General features: G+C 48.0%; 1 protein-coding gene across 15 annotated transcripts in view; it reads left to right on the forward strand.

Annotated features, from left to right (window-relative positions):
- The window catches only part of TSPOAP1 (TSPO associated protein 1), a 941,658-nt gene that overhangs the window by 693,228 nt on the left and 227,759 nt on the right, over nt 1-20,671 (forward strand). For all 15 annotated transcript variants that reach the window (XM_063956204.1, XM_063956202.1, XM_063956206.1 and 12 more), the window contains exon 10: nt 9,323-9,427. In XM_063956204.1, the coding sequence (XP_063812274.1) occupies nt 9,323-9,427 (105 nt within the window). The remainder of the gene's footprint in view (nt 1-9,322; nt 9,428-20,671) is intronic.

Below are 20,671 nucleotides of genomic sequence, written 5' to 3' on the forward strand. Positions count from 1 at the left end.
CAGCATTCTCTACGGACTACGAGAAAAGGATTTACCGGTAGGTAACCGAAATCCTATTATTGGTGCACAGATCAAAAGTTATTTAAAGACCAAGAATAATAGCCATAATGTTTATCTCAAATTTTTATATTTATGATGTTCCGCTATCTTGGGCACTCCCCCTTAGATTACTGCTAGCCGTTTATCCACAAAGCAGTCCTCACAATTATCCACAATCAGAGACACATTTTCTAACTACTAATGTTTCTGCTGCGGGGTACACTGGGCTCCACAGGGAATAACATCGGGGTGTAGAGTAGGATCGGATCTTGATCCGAGGCACCAACAGGCTAAAAGCTTTGACTTTTCCCAGAATGCTTAGCGTCGCCTCCGTGCACAGGAGCTCAGTTTTGTAGTTGGTGCCATGCAGTGCAGGCATACAACAGGTGGGCTGCTCCAGCAGCCCTCAGAAGAGCTTTATCCTTAAAGAATCGCCCCCCTCATCGATTTTGCCTGACGTCCCTTCGGATCAGGTGAAGGCAAAAAACTCTTCATTCGGTGGTACAGTCCCTCCTGGACATGAGTGGTAGTACAGATGCCTCTGGCTCAGAGAGGCAAGGGGTACTATTCACCGCTATTCCTTAGTCCCAAAACCGAATGGGTCCTCTCGGCCCATTCTCAACCTCAAGTCCTAGAAAAATTTTGTGAGCGTCTCCAAGTTTCGTTTGGAAACCCTTCGCTCTATTGTTCTGGCTTTGGAACCAGGGGATTATATGGTCTCCCTGGACATACAGGATGCTTACCTGCATATTCCTATTGCAATGTCGCATCAGCAATATCTGAGGTTCGCTGTTGGTAACCTCCATTACCAATTTCGGGCGTTACCTTTTGGCTTGACCACGGCCCTGTGAGTCTTCACCAAGGTCATGGCGCTAATGACAGCTGTACTCCGCTGTCAAGGGGTCAGGCTGCCGTACGTGTCGCCTCCGGTGTCACTCCTGCCCACAGTAATGAGAAAGTTCAAGCAAGAAGGAGGAATCGGACTTCTGATAGCTCCAACGTGGCTCAGACTGTATTGGTTCTTTTTGCCTGCTTCTGCATTGGGCTGGTTAACAAAACTGAGCTCCTGTGCACGGAGGCGGTGTTATAGAAGAGGCGGCACAAAGCATTCTGGGAACAGTCAAAGCTTTTAGCCTGTTGGTGCCTCGGATCAAGAGCCGATCCTACTCTACACCCCGATGTTATTCACTGTGGAGCCCAGTCTACCTCGCAGAAAGAGATTTAACAACGGTAAGTTCTTACCATAAATCTCGTTTTTATTCTCAGAACTGTACTTGAATAGGTTATCATCTATTAGGAAATCAAGTAAATTTCTTAGTGTCTTAGTCTTGCCGGATCGCTCTTTTCTCCATAGTTCCAGTGCACAGATATTCTTGATTCAAGGAGAGCATATAAGAGCAGAGAGACTAATAGGCGATTTCTCTGAAAGATATGAATGATCTCGTTCATTAATGAACAAGATATCGCTCATATCTTTCAGTGTGCAGGCTCCAACGATGAAAGATGCTCGTCCATCATTGGTGCCGGGTCACTTATGCGTGCCGGCCAATATGGACAATCTCGACCATATTAAAATGCGTTGCTATGGGGCCGGGTGACGGGGGGAGTGAAGAAACTTCACTCACCCACCCCTCTGCCACCAGGTCGGCCGTTGGGCACCTCGGCGGCATATCTCCTAATGCAGAGGTTCCCAAACTGTGTGTCGTGGCTCCCTGGGGTGCCTCGAGACACTTGCAGGGGTGCCCTGGGTTGGTGGTCCAGGACCAATTCAAATTATTCATGGTCAATATAATAGGCAAAACCAGTGCTGGTGGCTGCCAGTCATAAAATATGTGGCCAAACATAAGCAAATCCTGTCCCTCACCACACAACTGACCCTAAGGATGACATATAAACGCGATCTACTTAATGTAATATTTCTTTCTACATTTCTCAATAAGAAATTTTTGGCGTAGGGGTGCTGTGAAAAAAATTCTGATATTCTAGGGCACCATGATTCAAAAAAGTTTGGGAACCACTGTCCTAATGTGTAGGGCTTTTAACTGGAGTGTTGACTCTGGATTTATTTGATTAGGATTTTAGGCGCTCCATGTAATTTTCACACACAGATGCTCTGCATCTCATCTATTCATGATTGTACCTAGCTGGATAGCTCCATTATATACGTGCAGTATATGACATTCTAATTCGGCATACAGAGTAGAACTCCATTGTTGTGCAGTTCCATTGCTGTCAGCGTTTGACCAATTCATGTTCAACAATATGCATTGCTCAGAATAGTGTTTCCTCTGTGTGGTGCCGTGATCCACTCTGTCTCCTACTCTCCCTCCTGTGTGCCACTCTCCCCCCTGTGAGCCCTACTCTCACCTCTATGGCCCACTCTGCTCACTGTGGGGCAGTTTATTAAGCCTGGTGAAGTGATAAAGTGGAAGGTGATAACGCACCAGCCAATCTGCTTCTAACTTCCATGTTACAGGCTTAATAAATCTGCCCCTGTGTCCCCTACTCCTACCCGTGGCCCCACTTTAACCCCTTTAGGTTTTCTGAACCACTTGTCTGGTATGGTCGCATCAGATGCGACCACACCAGGCAGTGTTTTATCTGACCTGGTCGCACAGGATGCGACCAGTCAAATAATAAGAATTTACTCACCGGTAATTCTATTTCTCGTAGTCCGTAGTGGATGCTGGGAACTCCGTAAGGACCATGGGGAATAGCGGGCTCCGAAGGAGGCTGGGCACTCTAGAAAGATTTCAGACTACCTGGTGTGCACTGGCTCCTCCCACTATGACCCTCCTCCAAGCCTCAGTTAGGATACTGTGCCCGGACGAGCGTACACAATAAGGAAGGATTTTGAATCCCGGGTAAGACTCATACCAGCCACACCAATCACACCGTACAACTCGTGATATGAAACCCAGTTAACAGTATGAAACAACTGAGCCTCTCAACAGATGGCTCAACAATAACCCGATTTAGTTAACAATAACTATGTACAAGTATTGCAGATAAACCGCACTTGGGATGGGCGCCCAGCATCCACTACGGACTACGAGAAATAGAATTACCGGTGAGTAAATTCTTATTTTCTCTGACGTCCTAGTGGATGCTGGGAACTCCGTAAGGACCATGGGGATTATACCAAAGCTCCCAAACGGGCGGGAGAGTGCGGATGACTCTGCAACACCGAATGAGAGAACTCCAGGTCCTCCTCAGCCAGGGTATCAAATTTATAGAATTTTGCAAACGTGTTTGCCCCTGACCAAGTAGCAGCTCGGCAAAGTTGTAAAGCCGAGACCCCCTCGGGCAGCCGCCCAAGATGAGCCCACCTTCCTTGTGGAATGGGCATTGACAGATTTTGGCTGTGGCAGGCCTGCCACAGAATGTGCAAGTTGAATTGTACTACAAATCCAATGAGCAATAGTCTGCTTAGAAGCAGGAGCACCCAGCTTGTTGGGTGCATATAGGATAAACAGCGAGTCAGATTTTCTGACTCCAGCCGTCCTGGAAACATATATTTTCAGGGCCCTGACCACGTCTAACAACTTGGAGTCCTACAAGTCCCTAGTGGCCGCAGGCACCACAATAGGCTGGTTTAAATGAAACGCTGACACCACCTTAGGGAGAAACTGGGGACGAGTCCTCAATTCTGCCCTATCCATATGGAAAATCAGATAAGGGCTTTTATAAGACAAAGCCGCCAATTCTGATACTCGCCTGGCAGAAGCCAAGGCCAATAACATGACCACCTTCCACGTGAGATATTTCAGATCCACGGTTTTTAGTGGTTCAAACCAATGTGATTTTAAGAAACTCAACACCACGTTGAGATCCCAAGGTGCCACAGGAGGCACATATGGGGGCTGAATATGCAGCACTCCCTTTACAAATGTCTGAACTTCAGGTACTGAAGCTAGTTCTTTCTGAAAGAAAATCGATAGAGCCGAGATCTGTACCTTAATGGAACCCAGTTTTAGGCCCATATTCACTCCTGCTTGCAGGAAATGCAGAAATCGACCTAGTTGAAATTCCTCAGTTGGGGCCTTTTCGGCCTCACACCATGCAACATATTTCCGCCATATGCGGTGATAATGATTTGCTGTAACCTCTTTCCTGGCTTTAATAAGCGTAGGAATGACTTCCTCCGGAATGCCCTTTTCTTTCAGGATCCGGCGTTCAACCGCCATGCCGTCAAACGCAGCCGTGGTAAGTCTTGGAACAGACAGGGCCCCTGCTGTAGCAGGTCTTGTCTTAACGGCAGAGGCCACGGGTCCTCTGAGATCATCTCTTGAAGTTCCGGGTACCATGTTCTTCTTGGCCAATCCGGAACCACGAGAATTGTGTTTACTCCTCGCTTTCTTATTATTCTCAATACCTTTGGTATGAGAGGCAGCGGAGGGAACACATAAACTGACTGGTACACCCACGGTGTCACCAGAGCGTCCACAGCTATCGCTTGAGGGTCTCTTGACCTGGCGCAATACCTCTCTAGTTTTTTGTTTAGGCGGGACGCCATCATGTCCACCTGTGGACGACCCCACTGATGTACAATCATTTGGAAGACTTCTGGATGAAGTCCCCACTCTCCCGGGTGGAGGTCGTGTCTGCTGAGGAAGTCTGCTTCCCAGTTGTCCACTCCCGGAATGAACACTGCTGACAGTGCTAGTACATGATTTTCCGCCCATCGGAGAATTCTTGTGGCTTCTGTCATTGCCATCCTGCTTCTTGTGCCGCCCTGTCGATTCACATGGGCGACTGCCGTGATGTTGTCTGACTGGATCAGCACCGGCTGGTGTAGGAGCAGGGATTTTGCTTGACTTAGGGCATTGTAGATGGCCCTTAGTTCCAGAATATTTATGTGAAGGGAAGTCTCCTGACTTGTCCATAGTCCTTGGAAGTTTCTTCCCTTTGTGACTGCCCCCCAGCCTCGCAGGCTGGCATCCGTGGTCACCAGGACCCAGTCCTGAATGCCGAATCTGCGACCCTCCAGAAGATGAGCACTCTGCAGCCACCACAGAAGAGACACCCTGGTTCTTGCAGACAGGGTTATCAAGCGATGCATCTGAAGATGCGATCCGGACCACTTGTCCAACAGGTCCCACTGAAAGATTCTGGCATGGAACCTGCCAAATGGAATTGCTTCGTAAGAAGCTACCATCTTTCCCAAGACCCGCGTGCAGTGATGCACCGATACCTGTTTTGGTTTCAGGAGGTCTCTGACTAGAGAAGACAACTCCCTGGCTTTCTCCTCCGGGAGAAACACTTTTTTCTGGACTGTGTCCAGAATCATCCCCAGGAACAGTAGACGTGTCGTCGGGACCAGCTGTGACTTTGGGATATTCAGAATCCAGCCGTGCTGGTTCAGCACTTCCTGAGATAGTGCTACTCCCACCAACAACTGTTCTTTGGACCGTGCCTTTATTAGGAGATCGTCCAAGTACGGGATAATTAAAACTCCCTTTCTTCGAAGGAGTATCATCATTTCCGCCATAACCTTGGTAAATACCCTTGGTGCCGTGGAGAGTCCAAACGTCAGCGTCTGGAATTGGTAATGGCAATCCTGTACCACAAATCTGAGGTACTCCTGGTGAGGATGGTAAATGGGGACATGCAGGTAAGCATCCTTGATGTCCAGGGAAACCATGTAATCCCCCTCGTCCAGGCTTGCAATAACCGCCCTGAGCGATTCCATCTTGAACTTGAATTTTTTTATGTACATGTTCAAGGATTTCAAATTTAAAATGGGTCTCACCGAACCGTCCGGCTTCGGTACCACAAATAGTGTGGAACAGTAACCCCGGCCTTGTTGAAGTAGGGGTACCTTGATTATCACCTGCTGGGAATACAGCTTGTGAATTGCCGCTAGCACCGCCTCCCTGTCTGAGGGAGCAATCGGCAAGGCAGATTTTAGGAACCGGTGGGGTGGAGCCGCCTCGAATTCCAGCATGTATCCCTGAGATACTACTTGAAGGATCCAGGGATCCACCTGTGAGCGAGCCCACTGATCGCTGAAATTTCTGAGGCGGGCCCCCACCGTACCTGGCTCCACCTGTGGAGCCCCACCGTCATGCGGCGGACTTGGAAGAGGAAGCGGGGGAGGACTTTTGTTCCTGGGAACCTGCTGTCTGTTGCTGCCTTTTTCCCCTACCTCTGCCTCTAGACAGAAAAGACCCTCCTTTTCCACGCTTGCTTTTCTGGGTCCGAAAGGACTGAACCTGATAAAATGGCGCCTTCTTAGGCTGTGAGGGAACATGGGGTAAAAATGCTGACTTCCCAGACGTTGCTGTGGAAACTAGGTCGGAGAGACCATCCCCAAATAATTCCTCCCCTTTATAAGGCAAAACTTCCATGTGCCTCTTGGAATCTGCATCTCCCGTCCACTGACGAGTCCATAAGCATCTCCTAGCAGAGATAGACAATGCACTTACTTTAGATGCCAGCCGGCAAATTTCCCTCTGTGCATCTCTCATATATAAGACTGAATCTTTTATATGGTCAATCGTTAGCAGAATAGTGTCTCTGTCTAGTGTGTCAATATTTTCTGACAGTTTTTCTGACCATGCAGCGGCAGCACTGCACATCCAAGCTGACGCAATAGCTGGTCTAAGTATAATGCCTGAGTGTGTGTATACAGACTTCAGGATTGCCTCCTGCTTTCTATCAGCAGGCTCCTTAAGGGCGGCCGTATCCTGAGAGGGTAGTGCCACCTTTTTTGACAAACGTGTGAGCGCTTTATCCACCCTAGGTGGTGTTTCCCAACGTGACCTATCCTCTGGCGGGAAAGGGAACGCCATTAGTACCTTCTTAGGAATTACAAATTTTTTTATCAGGGAAAAGCCACGCTTCTTCACACACTTCATTTAGTTCATCTGATGGGGGAAAAACTACGGGTAGTTTTTTCTCCCCAAACATAATACCCTTTTTTGTGGTACCTGGATGTAAATCAGAAATGTTTAACACCTCTTTCATTGCCTCAATCATGCAGTGAATGGCCCTGACAGGCATTAGGTTTGTGCAAACTGAGGTAGCGGGCGTTTTAGAGCCCCTGACGACCCCTGAGGCACCTGGACAGGCACGAGCTGAGATCCCGGCTGTCCCACATTTGGCATGTCGTCAAATTTCTTATGTAAAGAATCTATACGTGCACTCATTTCTTTCCATAAGGTCATCCACTCGGGTGTCTGCCCCGCAGGGGGTGACGTCCCTTCAAAATGCATCTGCTCCGCCTCCACCTCATTATCCTCATCAAACATGTCGACACAGCCGTACCGACACACCCCACACACACAGGGAATGCTCAACAGAGGACAGGACCCACAAAAAGCCCTTTGGGGGGACAGAGTGAGAGTATGCCAGCACACACCAGAGCGCTATATATATACAGTACAGGGACTAACTGAGTTATGTCCCTAATAGCTGCTTTTCATATAATATATGTATATATACTGCCAAATTTAATGCCCCCCCTCTCTTTTCCCTCTTACTGTTACTGTATATTGCAGGGAAGAGCCAGGGAGCTTCCTTCCAGCCGAGCTGTGAGGGAAAAATGGCGCCAGTGTGCTGAGGAGATAGGCTCCGCCCCTTTTTCGCGGCCTATTCTCCCGCTTTTTATGGAATTCTGGCAGGGGTATTTACCTCATATATAGCCTCTGGGGTTATATATTGAGGTATTTTAGCCAGCCAAGGTGTTATTATTGCTGCCTCAGGGCGCCCCCCCCAGCGCCCTGCACCCTCAGTGACCGAAGTGTGAGAGGAGCAATGGCGCACAGCTGCAGTGCTGTGCGCTACCTTGGTGAAGACAGAGTCTTCATGCCGCCGATTTTCCGGACCATCTTCTTGCTTCTCGCTCTGTAAGGGGGACGGCGGCGCGGCTCCGGGACCGAACACCAAGGACTGGGCCTGCGGTCGATCCCTCTGGAGCTAATGGTGTCCAGTAGCCTAAGAAGCCCAATCCGGCTGCAAGCAGGCGAGTTCGCTTCTTCTCCCCTTAGTCCCTCGCTGCAGTGAGCCTGTTGCCAGCAGGTCTCACTGAAAATAAAAAACCTAAATCTATTCTTTCTAAGAGCTCAGGAGAGCCCCTAGTGTGCATCCAACCTCGGCCGGGCACGAATTCTAACTGAGGCTTGGAGGAGGGTCATAGTGGGAGGAGCCAGTGCACACCAGGTAGTCTGAAATCTTTCTAGAGTGCCCAGCCTCCTTCGGAGCCCGCTATTCCCCATGGTCCTTACGGAGTTCCCAGCATCCACTAGGACGTCAGAGAAAAACAGTGTTCCCATCCCTTCTAACCTCCCCACCCTCTCCAGACACCAAAATAAACTGCTACAACATATCTTCACTGCCATAACATGTCAAATAGCTATAGATTGGGAAAAAAAACCTATTCCATCACCTATGCAGTCCATTCTGTCACGGATCTGTTATGTTCATAAAATGGAATACAGTGTACATGACTAGTATAATTAACCATTCATCTAAGTCATTTGATAAAGTCTGGGCCCCCTGGCTGACCACTCTGAATGTCCCATCTCTGTTTCGTAGCTGATTTCCTGAACTGGTTTTACTGCTGCAGCCTCTATCCGTGGTCCTTCCCAATTTCTTTACGCCTCTCTCTTTTCTACAACTGTCGATTCTCTTCATCTCCTTTTGTTATTGCTTTTGAGAAGGCACATTCTGCTCACTCTCCTCGCAAAATTGGATCACCTGTACAAAATGATGTTGTATGTTTATAGCAGATGCTTCAGTCTCAGCCATTGTTTTGATGCTCAAATGTTTTTGCTATCTGTATGATGTATATTTTCGTGATCTGCCTAATAAAAAGTTCTTTAAAAAAAATAAAAAAAATATGTATATGGGTCTCTGTTGTCTGGCCTAATGTGTATAAGTAACTCTTGTCTTGTGTAACGTGTATAATAGGCTATGCTCTCTGGCGTTGCGTGTATAAGGGGTTCTGCTATCTGGTATAATGTGTATAAGGGTCTCTGTTGTGTGGCATAGCAAGTATAAAGGGGCTCTGTTGTGTGGTGTAATGTGAATAATGGGCACTACTGTAGATGTGCTATATGGAATGGAAAAGGAATGTTCCCAGGCTGCGAGAAATGGATGGCGTGTCATGTTGACACGCCCCCATTTCCCATGACCACGCCCATATTTTTTGCCTGCGCCGCGCACACAGTACCACTAATATTTTTCTCTACTTGCACCACTGCTCTTGTTTGTTTTGACATGTCTCTTTCTACACTATGTTTTAATTGTCCGGAAGAATAACACCTGACTTTTTTTCCAGCACATGCGAGATGTGGCGGAGAGAAGGCAACAATTGGAGAAAGATCATGAAGATGCTGTAGTAGCTCTGCAGAAAAGGAAGGAGGAAGTAAAACGTCTCCAGGAGGTGTGTTGCTATTGCTTCAATTAAACAGCCAGTAACCACTTTTGGACATTTATGTGTATTTATTAAGCCCAAAATAATCAACTAAAATACTTCAATTCCTGCTTAGCTTTGCAAAATCTTGTGTAAAAGGATATCCATGTACAATCTTTTCTAGTTATGCACTACATACACAGCATATACAGGTTGAGAATCCCATATCCAAATATTCCGAAATACGGAATTTTTTGAATGAGACTGAGATAGTGAAACCTTTGTTTTCTGATGGCTCAATGTACTCAAACCTTGTTTAATACACAAAATAATTAAAAATATTGTATTAAATGACCTTCAGGCTGTGTGTATAAGGCGTATATGAAACATAAATGAATTGTGTGAATGTACACACACTTTATTTAATGCACAAATTTGTTAAAAATATTGGCTAAAATGACCTTCAGGCTGTGTGTATAAGTTGTATATGAAACATAAATGCATTCTGTGCTTAGATTTAGGTCCCATCGCCATGATATCTCATTATGGTATGCAATTATTCCAAAATACGGAATAATCCGATATCCAAAATACCTCTGGTCCCAAGCATTTTGGATAAGGGATACTCAACCTGTACTGTATTTCTACCTCAGGGTCCATTTTTGGCTCCACAGGGGAGACATTTTCTTCAAGCAGCTACAGGTCTTCAGGGATGCTGGGTCCAGTCTCCCTGTATACTTCTCCTAGAAGCCTAGTTATACAGTGCTATATCCTACCAGCCACTGCGGTCTATGTAGTTGAGTGTCCATTGCAGTTATTCATTTTGTATGCTGCATTGTCTGTGACTTGTGCTAGCTCTGTTATCTGATTTTTTGACGGCCCGCTTATACGTTTCCCATTTGTTTCTTAAAACAAAAGAACAAGTGTGTAGGGGTTTAACATACTTCACAACTACCAGTTTTGTGATGGTTGTCACAGTACTATAATTGTTGCACACTGCCCAGTGCCATATTGTGTGTTGTACTGTTCTTGCAGCCATGTCTAGCGAAGGCAATGGTCACAAGGAGGCTGCTGCTCCTATGCTGGTCTCATGCAAGTTCTGTTCAGTGGGTTTATCCCCTCAGGTCATTGTACAGGATGGTTTGTGTGCATCTTGCTGTATTCTAGCTAACCAGCCATCCCCTCCCGCTTCTGTACAGAATCCCCCCGGGCTTCTTTTTCACAGATACTGGCACAGATAGTCGACAGTCTAGCAATCCCTGTGGTGGTTCCCTCTATGGGGTTCCCCAAGCAGGTGCACCCTGCTATACCGGTCACAGCTATGTCCCCTTCCTAGGTGGATGTGCTCTTTACCTCAGTACAAAGTCAGGCTACTTACCTCTACTGCTTTTCAACAGATGTTACAGGGTGAAAGACCCTTGTCCACTAAAGCCATTAGGCGTGCTGTGATATCCTCAGTCTACGCAGCTTTCAGATTCTGAGGCATCCTCTGGAGAGGCAGAGGAGGTAGATGTCTCTCTCACTGAGTCCCCCTCAAGGGAGGAGGAGCATCAGTCTATCTTAGATGTATCTGTCCTCTGAGGCGGCCATCAAATCCATTCTTCAAATTGAAGAGGAAGAGCTTGCTGCTAAACCAAAAGCCTTGCTTTTTAAGCACCAGAAGGTAGTTGAGGCTTAATTTCCTTAGTCTGAACAACTTACTGAACTCATGCGAGAAGCATGGACTACTCATGGTAAAAAGTTCCAGTTACCTAAGCTTCATTTTATCCTTTTTGAGCAGCTATGGGTGCTACTGGGTGGCTAATGCCATTGAGAGCTGGGCAGAGGCTATTCAAGAAAGCTTTCCCTAGGATGTTTCCCAGATGCAGCCTCCTACCTAGGTGAAGCGGTTCTGGATACTGGCTTTCAAGTGGCTACACTGGAAATGCTGACATAGATTTCAAGAGGGCTCTGGAATTGCTGCCTTATACTGGAGATAATCCTATTTGACGCAGAACTGGACAAAGTTGTGGCTACTCTGGCAGCCGCCAAAACTTCCTTCCTGCTCTCAGCATCTACCATGAGCTCTTGGACATCTATCTTTTGGTCCTTTCATCCCCAAGGCAAAACTAAAGGACAGTCCTCTGCAATCGGCTTCTACAAAGACCGCCATTGCTAAGTAGACCTTGGCCGCCAGACGTCCAGCCACCAAGTGTGAAGATAAATCCTCAGCTTCACGGGGCGGGCCTCCTCCTGCGGTATCCCAGGGTGGGAGGCCAACTTCTTGATTTCATACAGTCCTGGCGTCAGGACTTTCATACAGTCCTGGCGTCAGGACTTTCATACAGTCCTGGCGTCACTTCTTGCACCACAGACACCTGGGTGCAAGAAGTGGTCTCACGGGTATGCTGTCTCATTCTGGAGGTGCCCCCCTCAGCAATTCTTTTGCACAGGTCGCCAATCAGACACTAGCAAGGCCTTGGCCCTTCAGAAGGTCATTCTGTCTCTACTGCAATCAGTAGTAGTAATCCCGATCCCCTTGTCACAGCACAGGACAGGTTTTTACTCTACCCTGTTCCTGGTTCAGAAAACCAATGGGTCTCATCGACCCATCTTCCATCTCAAATCCCTCAACAGGTTTATCATGGTACCCAGGTTTCGGATGGAAACCTTCCGCTCTATTGTCCTAGCTATGGAGCCTGGAAACTTTATGGTGTCCCTGGACGTTCAGGGTGGTTACCTGCATAAACCTATAGCACCCTCTTATCAGCAGTTCCTACGATTTGCTGTCCTACATTTCCAATTTCAGTCACTGCCCTTTGTCCTTTCTACTGCTCCCAGCGTTTTTCCCAAACTTATGGCTATTGTGGCACAGCTGTGTTGTCAGAGGGTCAGAATACTACCCTACCTAGACAACCTACAAATTCCCACACACTCTCTGGAGGTCCTTCATAGCCATCTTCAGTCGACTATTGCCTTCCTGCAAAACCACAGATGGCTAGTCAACTGGAAAAAGTTATCCCTTACGCCTTCTCAAAAGATGTTACATCTGGGTGCTCTCCTGGATTCTCAGGTACCAAGAATTTTCCTGACAGCAGACAAGATTTACGCACTACAGCTCAGAATGCACAAGTTGCTTCACAGTCTTCGAATGTCCATCCACTCAGCCATGCAGGTCTTGGGGTCTGTGGTCTCCATCTTCGACATGGTGGGGTATGTCCATTTTCACTCCAGACCCCTGCAACTCCTGATCTGTCCATATGGAATTGACTACTGTATCTGATCAGGTCACAGGCGATGGTCCTCTCTCCGGAAGTTCAGCTGTCCCTAGCCTGGTGGCTTCAGGCGTCTCACTTGGACAAGGATCGACCCTTCTGGATCTTCGGTACTCCTTACCACGAATGCCAGTCTCTGCGGGTGGGGTGCATTGATCGGTCAACACTCCTTTCAGGGCCATTGGGCTCCCACCGAGCGTTGCTTGCCAGTTAATGTCCTGGAACTACGAGTTGTCTACAGAGCACTCACTCTAGTACAGACCTTTCTCCTAGGAAGACCAGTCCAGTTCCAGTCAGACAATGCCACTGCGTTATCCTACCTCAACCATCAGGGGTGCACTCGCAGTTGGTTTGCAATGCAGGAAGTGGCTCACATTCTACGATGGGTCGAATGCCATCTCGGTGGTGTTCATCCCAGGGATCCTCAACTGGGAAGTGTACTTCCACAGCTGTCACAAGATGCACACCAGTGAGTGTGCTCTACACCCAGAGGTTTTCCAGCTTCTGGTTGACAAGTGGGCCTGCCGGATGTGGACCTCATGGCCTTCCAACACAACCCCAAGGTTCCTGTGTACGTGTCCAGAATAAGAGATCACACAGCAGCCTTTGTGGACGCCCTAGCAGTGAAGTGTACCTCTTCCCACCAGTGTCCCTCCTTTCTCAGGTCCTTCGCAAATTCAAGCAAGAAGTAGGCACCGTCCTGTTGGTAGCTCCGGCCTGGCCCAGACGCCATTGGTTCTCCGATCTCCAGAGTCTATCCATAGACGATCCCTTTCCACTTCCCCTACGAACAGATCTGTTGTCTGTGTTTTTGTCTATACCTGGACCTAGACCATCTGTCTTTGATGGCATGGTTTCTCATACGTCTTAGAGGATGCTGGGGTCCACTTATTGACCATGGGGTATAGACGGTTCCGCAGGAGCCATGGGCACTCTTAAGACTTTTCAATGGGTGTGAACTGGCTCCTCCCTCTATGCCCCTCCTCCAGACTTCAGTTTTAGAAATGTGCGCAGGAGACTGGATGCACTCTGAGGAGCTCTACTGAGTTTCTCTGAAAAAGACTTATGTTAGGTTTTTTATTTTCAGGGAGAACTGCTGGCAACAGACTCCCTGCTTCGTGGGACTGAGGGGGCAGAAGCAGAACCAACTTCCTGAAGAGTTTCATGGCTCTGCTTCTGGCTGACAGGACACCATTAGCTCCTGAAGGTAACTGAACGCTAGCTGTGCCTAGATGCTCACTCCCACAGCACGCCGTCACCCCCCTCGCAGAGCCAGAAGTCTGAAGACAGGTGAGTATGAGAAGATGGATCTTCTAGCAACTAAAGTGACGGCTGAGGTACGGCGCGGCTGGCGGGAGCGCATCGTGCCATTGCTGCCCACACACAGAGCGGTGCAGGGCGCGGGGAGGGGCGCATGGGCAGCAAAATATTACCTTAAACTGGCGCAAAGGGGGCATAAGATGCCGCTGGCACAGCCCTACCTCCGCCAGTATAAATATTAACAGACCTTGCTGAGTGAAAAACGCCCCATTTGCGGGGGGCGGAGCTTCTTCCTCAGGCAGTCAGCACACTGCTCAGCGCCATTTCCTCTCCTCAGCTGCAGAGACAACGCTGGTCCTTTCCTCCGCTTCTGGCAACAAGTACAGGGTGCAAATAAGGGGGGCACAAAGCGTTTGGTGGTGCATTACTAGTGCAAATTACTGTGTAAAAGCGCTGTTGTCTGTGGGCATTCTGTGTTCACAGACATTACATACTGGCGCTGGGGTTGTGAACTGGCTGCTCCTATACTGTGTCCCTCTGACAGATTTTGCTGTGGGTCTGTCCCCTTATAAGTCCCAGTGTGTCTGTGAGTGTGTGCTGTACACGTGTAAGGCATGTCTGAGGCAGGAAGTTCCTCCCCGGAGGAAGGCATTTTAGGGACACAGAGTTGTAATGTGGTGGCGCTGCCAGCACACCAAGAGCCTGCATGGGTGAAAGAAATACGTGACAGTATGCATCTTATTAACAGGAGGTTAGATAAGTCTGAATCTCAAACTGTATGCTGGAGAAAATCTGTGGAAGATGTGATTTTTCAGGACTCGGTTCTTCCTTCTGCAGGCGGCCCCTCTGGGTCACATAAGAGACCATTTGTGAATACTGATACCGGCACAGACTCTGATTCTTGTGTCGACGATAGTGACTCTAGAGAAATAGATCATAAATTTGCAAAAAATATACAATATATGATTGTGGCTATAAGGGACGTGTTGGAAGTTACAGAAGCCTCGCCTGTATCTCAGGAGAAGGCTTATTTATGTAAGGAAAAGAAATCCAAAGTCACGTTCCCTCCTTCCCACGAGCTAAATGCTCTCTTTGCAGGGATGTGGGTGAATCCTGAGAAAAAATGTCATATTCCTAAGCGGATTCAGGTAACTTACCCTTTCCCAGCGGAGGACAGGAAAAAATGGGAATTGGCCCCTGTGTTAGACAGTGCACTATCCAGGTTGACAAAGAAGGTTATTCTCCCTGCACCTGGCACGGCTTCACTAAAAGAGTCGGCTGACCGTAAGATGGAAACAACATTGAAATCCATTTATGTTGCCAATGGTACACTGCTCAGACCCACTATTGCCTGCGCGTGGGTCAGTCGCGCTATTGAAAAATGGTCAGACAGCGTGTCATCAGAAATTGACACGGTTGATAAAGATGAGATACTCCTTAAGTTAGGGTATATCAAAGATGCTGCCGCCTACATGCTAGAAGCGATGAAAGATATTGGACTCTTGCGTTCACAAGCCGCTACCATAGCGGTATCAGCGAGGCGGGCATTGTGGATTCACCAGTGGAACGCGGATGCGGATTCCAAAAGAAACATGGAGGCTCTCCCATATAAAGGTGAGTCCTTATTTGGCGATGGTCTGGATGCGTTAGTCTCGGCGGCTACCGCAGGTAAGTCAACGTTTTTGCCCTCTGCACTTGCACTGGCAAAAAAAACTTATCACACACACACATGTAGTCCTTTTGACCCAATAAATACAAAAGAGCGAGAGGTTCCACCTTCTTTGCAGGAAGGGGAAGGGGAAAATAGCCCACAGCGGCTCCAGGTTCTCAGGAGCTGAAGTCTACCCCTACTTCTGCCAAATCTTCAGCATGACGCTGGGGCTCCCTTGCGGGAGGCTGCCCGGGTGGGGGCACGTCTCAAGCTGTTCAGCCAAGGTTGGATTCTGTCTGATTGGATCCCTGGGTATTGCAAATAGTATCCCAGGGATACAAGCAGGAGTTTAAAGACGTTCCTCCATGCCGATTTTTCAAATCAACCTTGCCAGCTTCTCTTCCAGAAAGAGAAACGGTAACAGCGGCAATCCAGAAATTATGTCAGGACCAGGTCGTAGTCCTGGTCCATTTGCCGCAACAAGGGGAGGGGTTTTATTCAAGCCTCTTTGTAGTTCAGAAGCCGGACTGCTCGGTCAGACTGATCCTGAACCTAAAAAATTTGAATCTCTACTTGAAACGGTTCAAGTTCAAGATGGAATCACTCCGGGCAGTGATTTCCAGTCTGGAGGATGGGGATTACATGGTGTAGGTAGACATCAAGGATGCTTACCTGCATGTTCCCATTTATCCTCCTCACCAGGCCTATCTGAGAGTTGCGGTTCAGGATTGCCATTACCAGTTCCAGACGTTACCTTTCGGTTTCTCCACGGCGCAGAGGGTATTTACCAAGGTGATGGCGGAGATGATGGTCCTCCTTCGTCAAAAAGGAGTCAATGTAATTCCTTATCTGGACGATCTCCTGATGAAGGCGAGATCCAGGGAGCAGCTGTTACAAAACATCACGCTCTCCCTGTCGATACTCCAACAACACGGTTGGATCATAAATTATCCAGAGTCACAATTGGAACCGACAACAAGATTGTCTTTTCTCGGGATGATTCTGGACACGGAAGTTCAGAGAGTATTTCTTCCGGTGGAAAAGGCTCTGGAAATCCAGAAAATGGTAAAACAATTATTGAAACCATACAGTGTGTCAATCCATCAGTGCATTCGGTTGTTGGAGAAGATGGTGGCGGCCTACGAGGCCATACAGTTTGGCAGGTTCCATGCCAGAGTATTCTAGTGGGACCTGTTGGACAAGTGGTCGGGATCCCACCTTCACATGCACCGAAAAATAGTCCTGTCGTCAAAAGCCAGGATTTCACTCCTGTGGTGGCTACACAATCCGCACCTACTAGGGAGACGCAGATTCGGGATTCAGGACTGGATCCTGGTAACCACGGATGCAAGTCTCCGAGGCTGGGGAGCTGTCACTCAGGGGGAAAGCTTCCAAGGAAAATTGTCAAGTCAGGAAGCCTGCTTTCACATAAACGTGCTGGAATTGAGAGCCATTTACAACAGCCTCCTACAAGCGGTACATCTTCTTCAAGATCATCCCGTGCAGATCCAGTCGGACAATGTAACAGCAGTCGCGTACATAAACAGGCAGGGCGGAACGAAAAGCAGAGCAGCAATGGCAGAGGTGACAAAGATCCTCCTCTGGGCAGAAAGGCATGCAAAAGCTCTGTCAGCAATTTTCATTCCAGGAGTGGACAACTGGGAAGCAGACTTCCTCAGCAGACACGATCTCCATCCAGGAGAGTGGGGCCTCCACCAAGAAGTCTTCGCAGAGGTGACAAGTTTTTGGGGAGTTCCTCAAGTAGACATGATGGCATCTCGTCTCAACAAGAAACTTCAGAAATATTGTTCCAGGTCGAGAGACCCTCAAGCAATAGCAGTGGATGCGCTAGTGACCCAGTGGGTATTCCAGTCAATGTATGTCTTCCCTCCACTTCCGCTGATCCCAAAAGTTCTCAGGATCCTAAGAAGAACAAGGGTTCGAGCAATCTTCATTGCCCCAGACTGGCCAAGGAGGGCTTGGTACCCAGATCTTCAGAAGTTGCTCATAGAAAATCCTCGGCCTCTTCCTCTTCGCGAGGATCTGCTACCGTGCGTGTATAAGGACTTACCGCGGCTACGTTTGACGGCATGGCTGTTGAGCGCCGTATCCTAGCCCATAAGAGTATTCCGAAAGAAGTCATTCCCACACTTATTCAGACCAGGAAAGGAGTAACGTCGAAACATTACCACCGTATTTGGAGAAAGTATGTGTCTTGGTGTGAATCCAAGAAGGCTCCTACGGAAGAGTTTCACTTGGGTCGTTTTCTCCATTTTCTGCAGGCTGGGTGGAGGCGGGCCTCCGATTGGGGTCAGTCAAGGTCCAGATTTCGGCCTTTTCAGTGTTCTTCCAAAAACAATTGACCTCTCTTCCAGAGGTTCAGACCTTCGTGAAAGGCGTTCTGCACATCCAGCCTCCTTTTGTGCCCCCAGTGGCACCATGGGACCTTAATGTGGTGTTGCAGTTCCTTAAATCGGATTGGTTTGAGTTGAAGTTTCTCACTTGAAAAGTGGTGATGCTTTTGGCATTGGCAACCGCACGGTGGGTGTCTGAATTGGGGGCCTGGTCTCACAAGAACCCTTACCTGATCTTCCATGAAGATAGGGCAGAGTTGAGAACTCGTCAACATTTTCTTCCAAAGGTGGTTTCATCTTTCCACATACACCAACCTATTGTGGTGCCAGTAGTTACTGACACGTTCACTGAGTCAGTCTGTAGATGTGGTTAGAGCTTTGAAGATTTATGTCGCTAGAACAGCTCGAATTTGGAAAACAGAGTCTTTGTTTGTCCTGTATGCTCCCACCAAGATTGGGTGTCCTGCTTCCAAGCAGACTATTGCCCGTTGGATCAGAAGTACGATTCAGCAAGCTCATACTATGGCTGGATTGCCGTTGCCGAAGTCGGTGAAGGCCCATTCCACTAGGAAGGTGGGCTTATCCTGGGCGGCTGCCCGGGGGGTCTCGGCATTGCAACTTTGCCGAGCAGCTACTTGGTCGGGGTCAAACACGTTTGCAAAATTCTACAAGTTTGATACGTTGGCCGATGAAGACCTCAAGTTTTGTCAATCGGTGCTGCAGCGTCATCCGCACTCTCCCGCCCGTACTGGAGCTTTGGTATAAACCCCATGGTCAATAAGTGGACCCCAGCATCCTCTAGAACGTATGAGAAAACAGGATTTTAATACCTACCGGTAAATCCTTTTCTCCTAGTCCGTAGAGGATGCTGGGCACCCGTCCCAGTGCGTACTTTACCTGCAGTTTAGTTATACACAAGTTTTGTTATGTTAGTTTCAGCTTGTTGCTGCAATTGATTCGTGCCTGTTGGCGTGTGTTTTTTTGATTGCCATGTGTGCGGCATGGTTGAGGTGTGAGCTAGTATGTATCTCACCACTAGTATTAAAGTAAATCCTTTCCTCGAAATGTCCGTCTCCCTGGGCACAGTTCCTATAACTGAAGTCTGGAGGAGGGGCATAGAGGGAGGAGCCAGTTCACACCCATTGAAAAGTCTTAAGAGTGCCCATGGCTCCTTTGGAACCTTCTATACCCCATGGTCAATAAGTGGACCCCAGCATCCTCTACAGACTAGGAGAAAAGGATTTACCGGTAGGTATTAAAATCCTGTTTTTTGTGTCATCCCTCCTAAGGTCCAAGGGTTTCTCTTGCTCTGTGGTCCAGACTATGCTCAGAGTGTGGAAGCCGGCTTCCACTCGTGTCTATTACCGGGTGTGGCATACATCCAGTGGTGCGCTGCAAGACGCTATGACCCTTTGGTTTTTAGAGTTTGCCTTTCCTCAAGCTGGAATGGATCTGCACTTCACCTGTCCTCTCTGAAAGTGCACGTGTCTACTCTGTCAATATGGTTCCAATGCAGAATTGCTCCACTGCCGGATGTTTGTACCTTTCTTTACGGTGTCCTACGTATTCAACCTCCCTTTGTCTCTCCAGTGACTCCGTGGGATTTGTCAGTAGTTCTCCAGGCATTTTAGGAGCCTCTGTTTGAACCACTGGAATCAGTGAACCTTAAATTGCTAACAGCAAAGAATTCTTCTGTCTATTGCATCGTCCCGTAGGATGTCAGATTTTGGGTCACTCTCCTGTCATACTCCCTTTCTGATCTTTCATCAGGACAGGCTGTTCTTCGATCTCGTCCTGGCTACATTCCCAAGGTGGTGTCCCGTGTCCACCTTAGCAAAGACATAGTGGTTAGGGAGTTCCATTCCCCGGAACTCTTGGCGTGAGAGGCCTCCTTGGACATGGTCCGTGCCCTTTGGATAATTTTACTCCTTCTGTGGGTTTTTCGTGGGCAGCCCGCCGTGGCGTTTCTGCCGAAGCCCTGTATTGTGGCCACGTGGTCTTCTGTCCACACCTTTCTTAGGTCCTATGCCTTTGATACATTTGCCTCTCAGAATCTTTGGACGCCAGATTCTCTTTTCAGCCTTCCTTGAACAACTGCTTTCGGACATCCCCATTGTCTCCCCTGTGGAGCCCTATGGACCCTGAAGAAGAAGAAAAAGAGTTATGGTAGACTTACCGTTTGTTAACTCTTTCTTTGAAGTCTGTGGGATCCACAGGGCACCTACCCTAACGCAGCTGGCTTCTATGGGTATTTATCGCTAGTTCACTGGTTCCCTTCTCTATTGCTTGAGTGTGAGATTCTTCTGTGTACCAGTCTTCCTTCTCTCTTATCCTTCTCCTGCCTTGGGCTTGTTGATAAAACTGAATAGCCTGGGCTGTGGGTGGGGGTATAAGGGGGAAGGACCGGAGCATCCTGGGATATGTTAAAGCTTTAACTGTTTGGTGCCCAGTCCTATCCACCTCCTACACTCCATTGTCTCCCTTGTGGACCCTATGGAATTCAAAGAAAAAGCGTTAACAAAGGTAAGTCTACCATAACACACCTTTTGTCTGACATTCTGAGTAGTTATTTTGGGTCATCAGCTCCATTTACTGGACATGTAATTTTTAATCTCATGTTGACTTGCTTAGACTAATTTAAATATGAACGGGATAACAAGGTCTGTATGTGTGGCCATCTTATATTATTAACAGACATTGAAAAACGCATTTCGATGTACTGTTATAACATACTGTATATATGAATGAAAGATTA

The sequence above is a fragment of the Pseudophryne corroboree genome, chromosome 2, assembly GCF_028390025.1.
Source record: "Pseudophryne corroboree isolate aPseCor3 chromosome 2, aPseCor3.hap2, whole genome shotgun sequence".
In the NCBI taxonomy this organism is placed as follows: Eukaryota; Metazoa; Chordata; class Amphibia; order Anura; family Myobatrachidae; genus Pseudophryne; species Pseudophryne corroboree.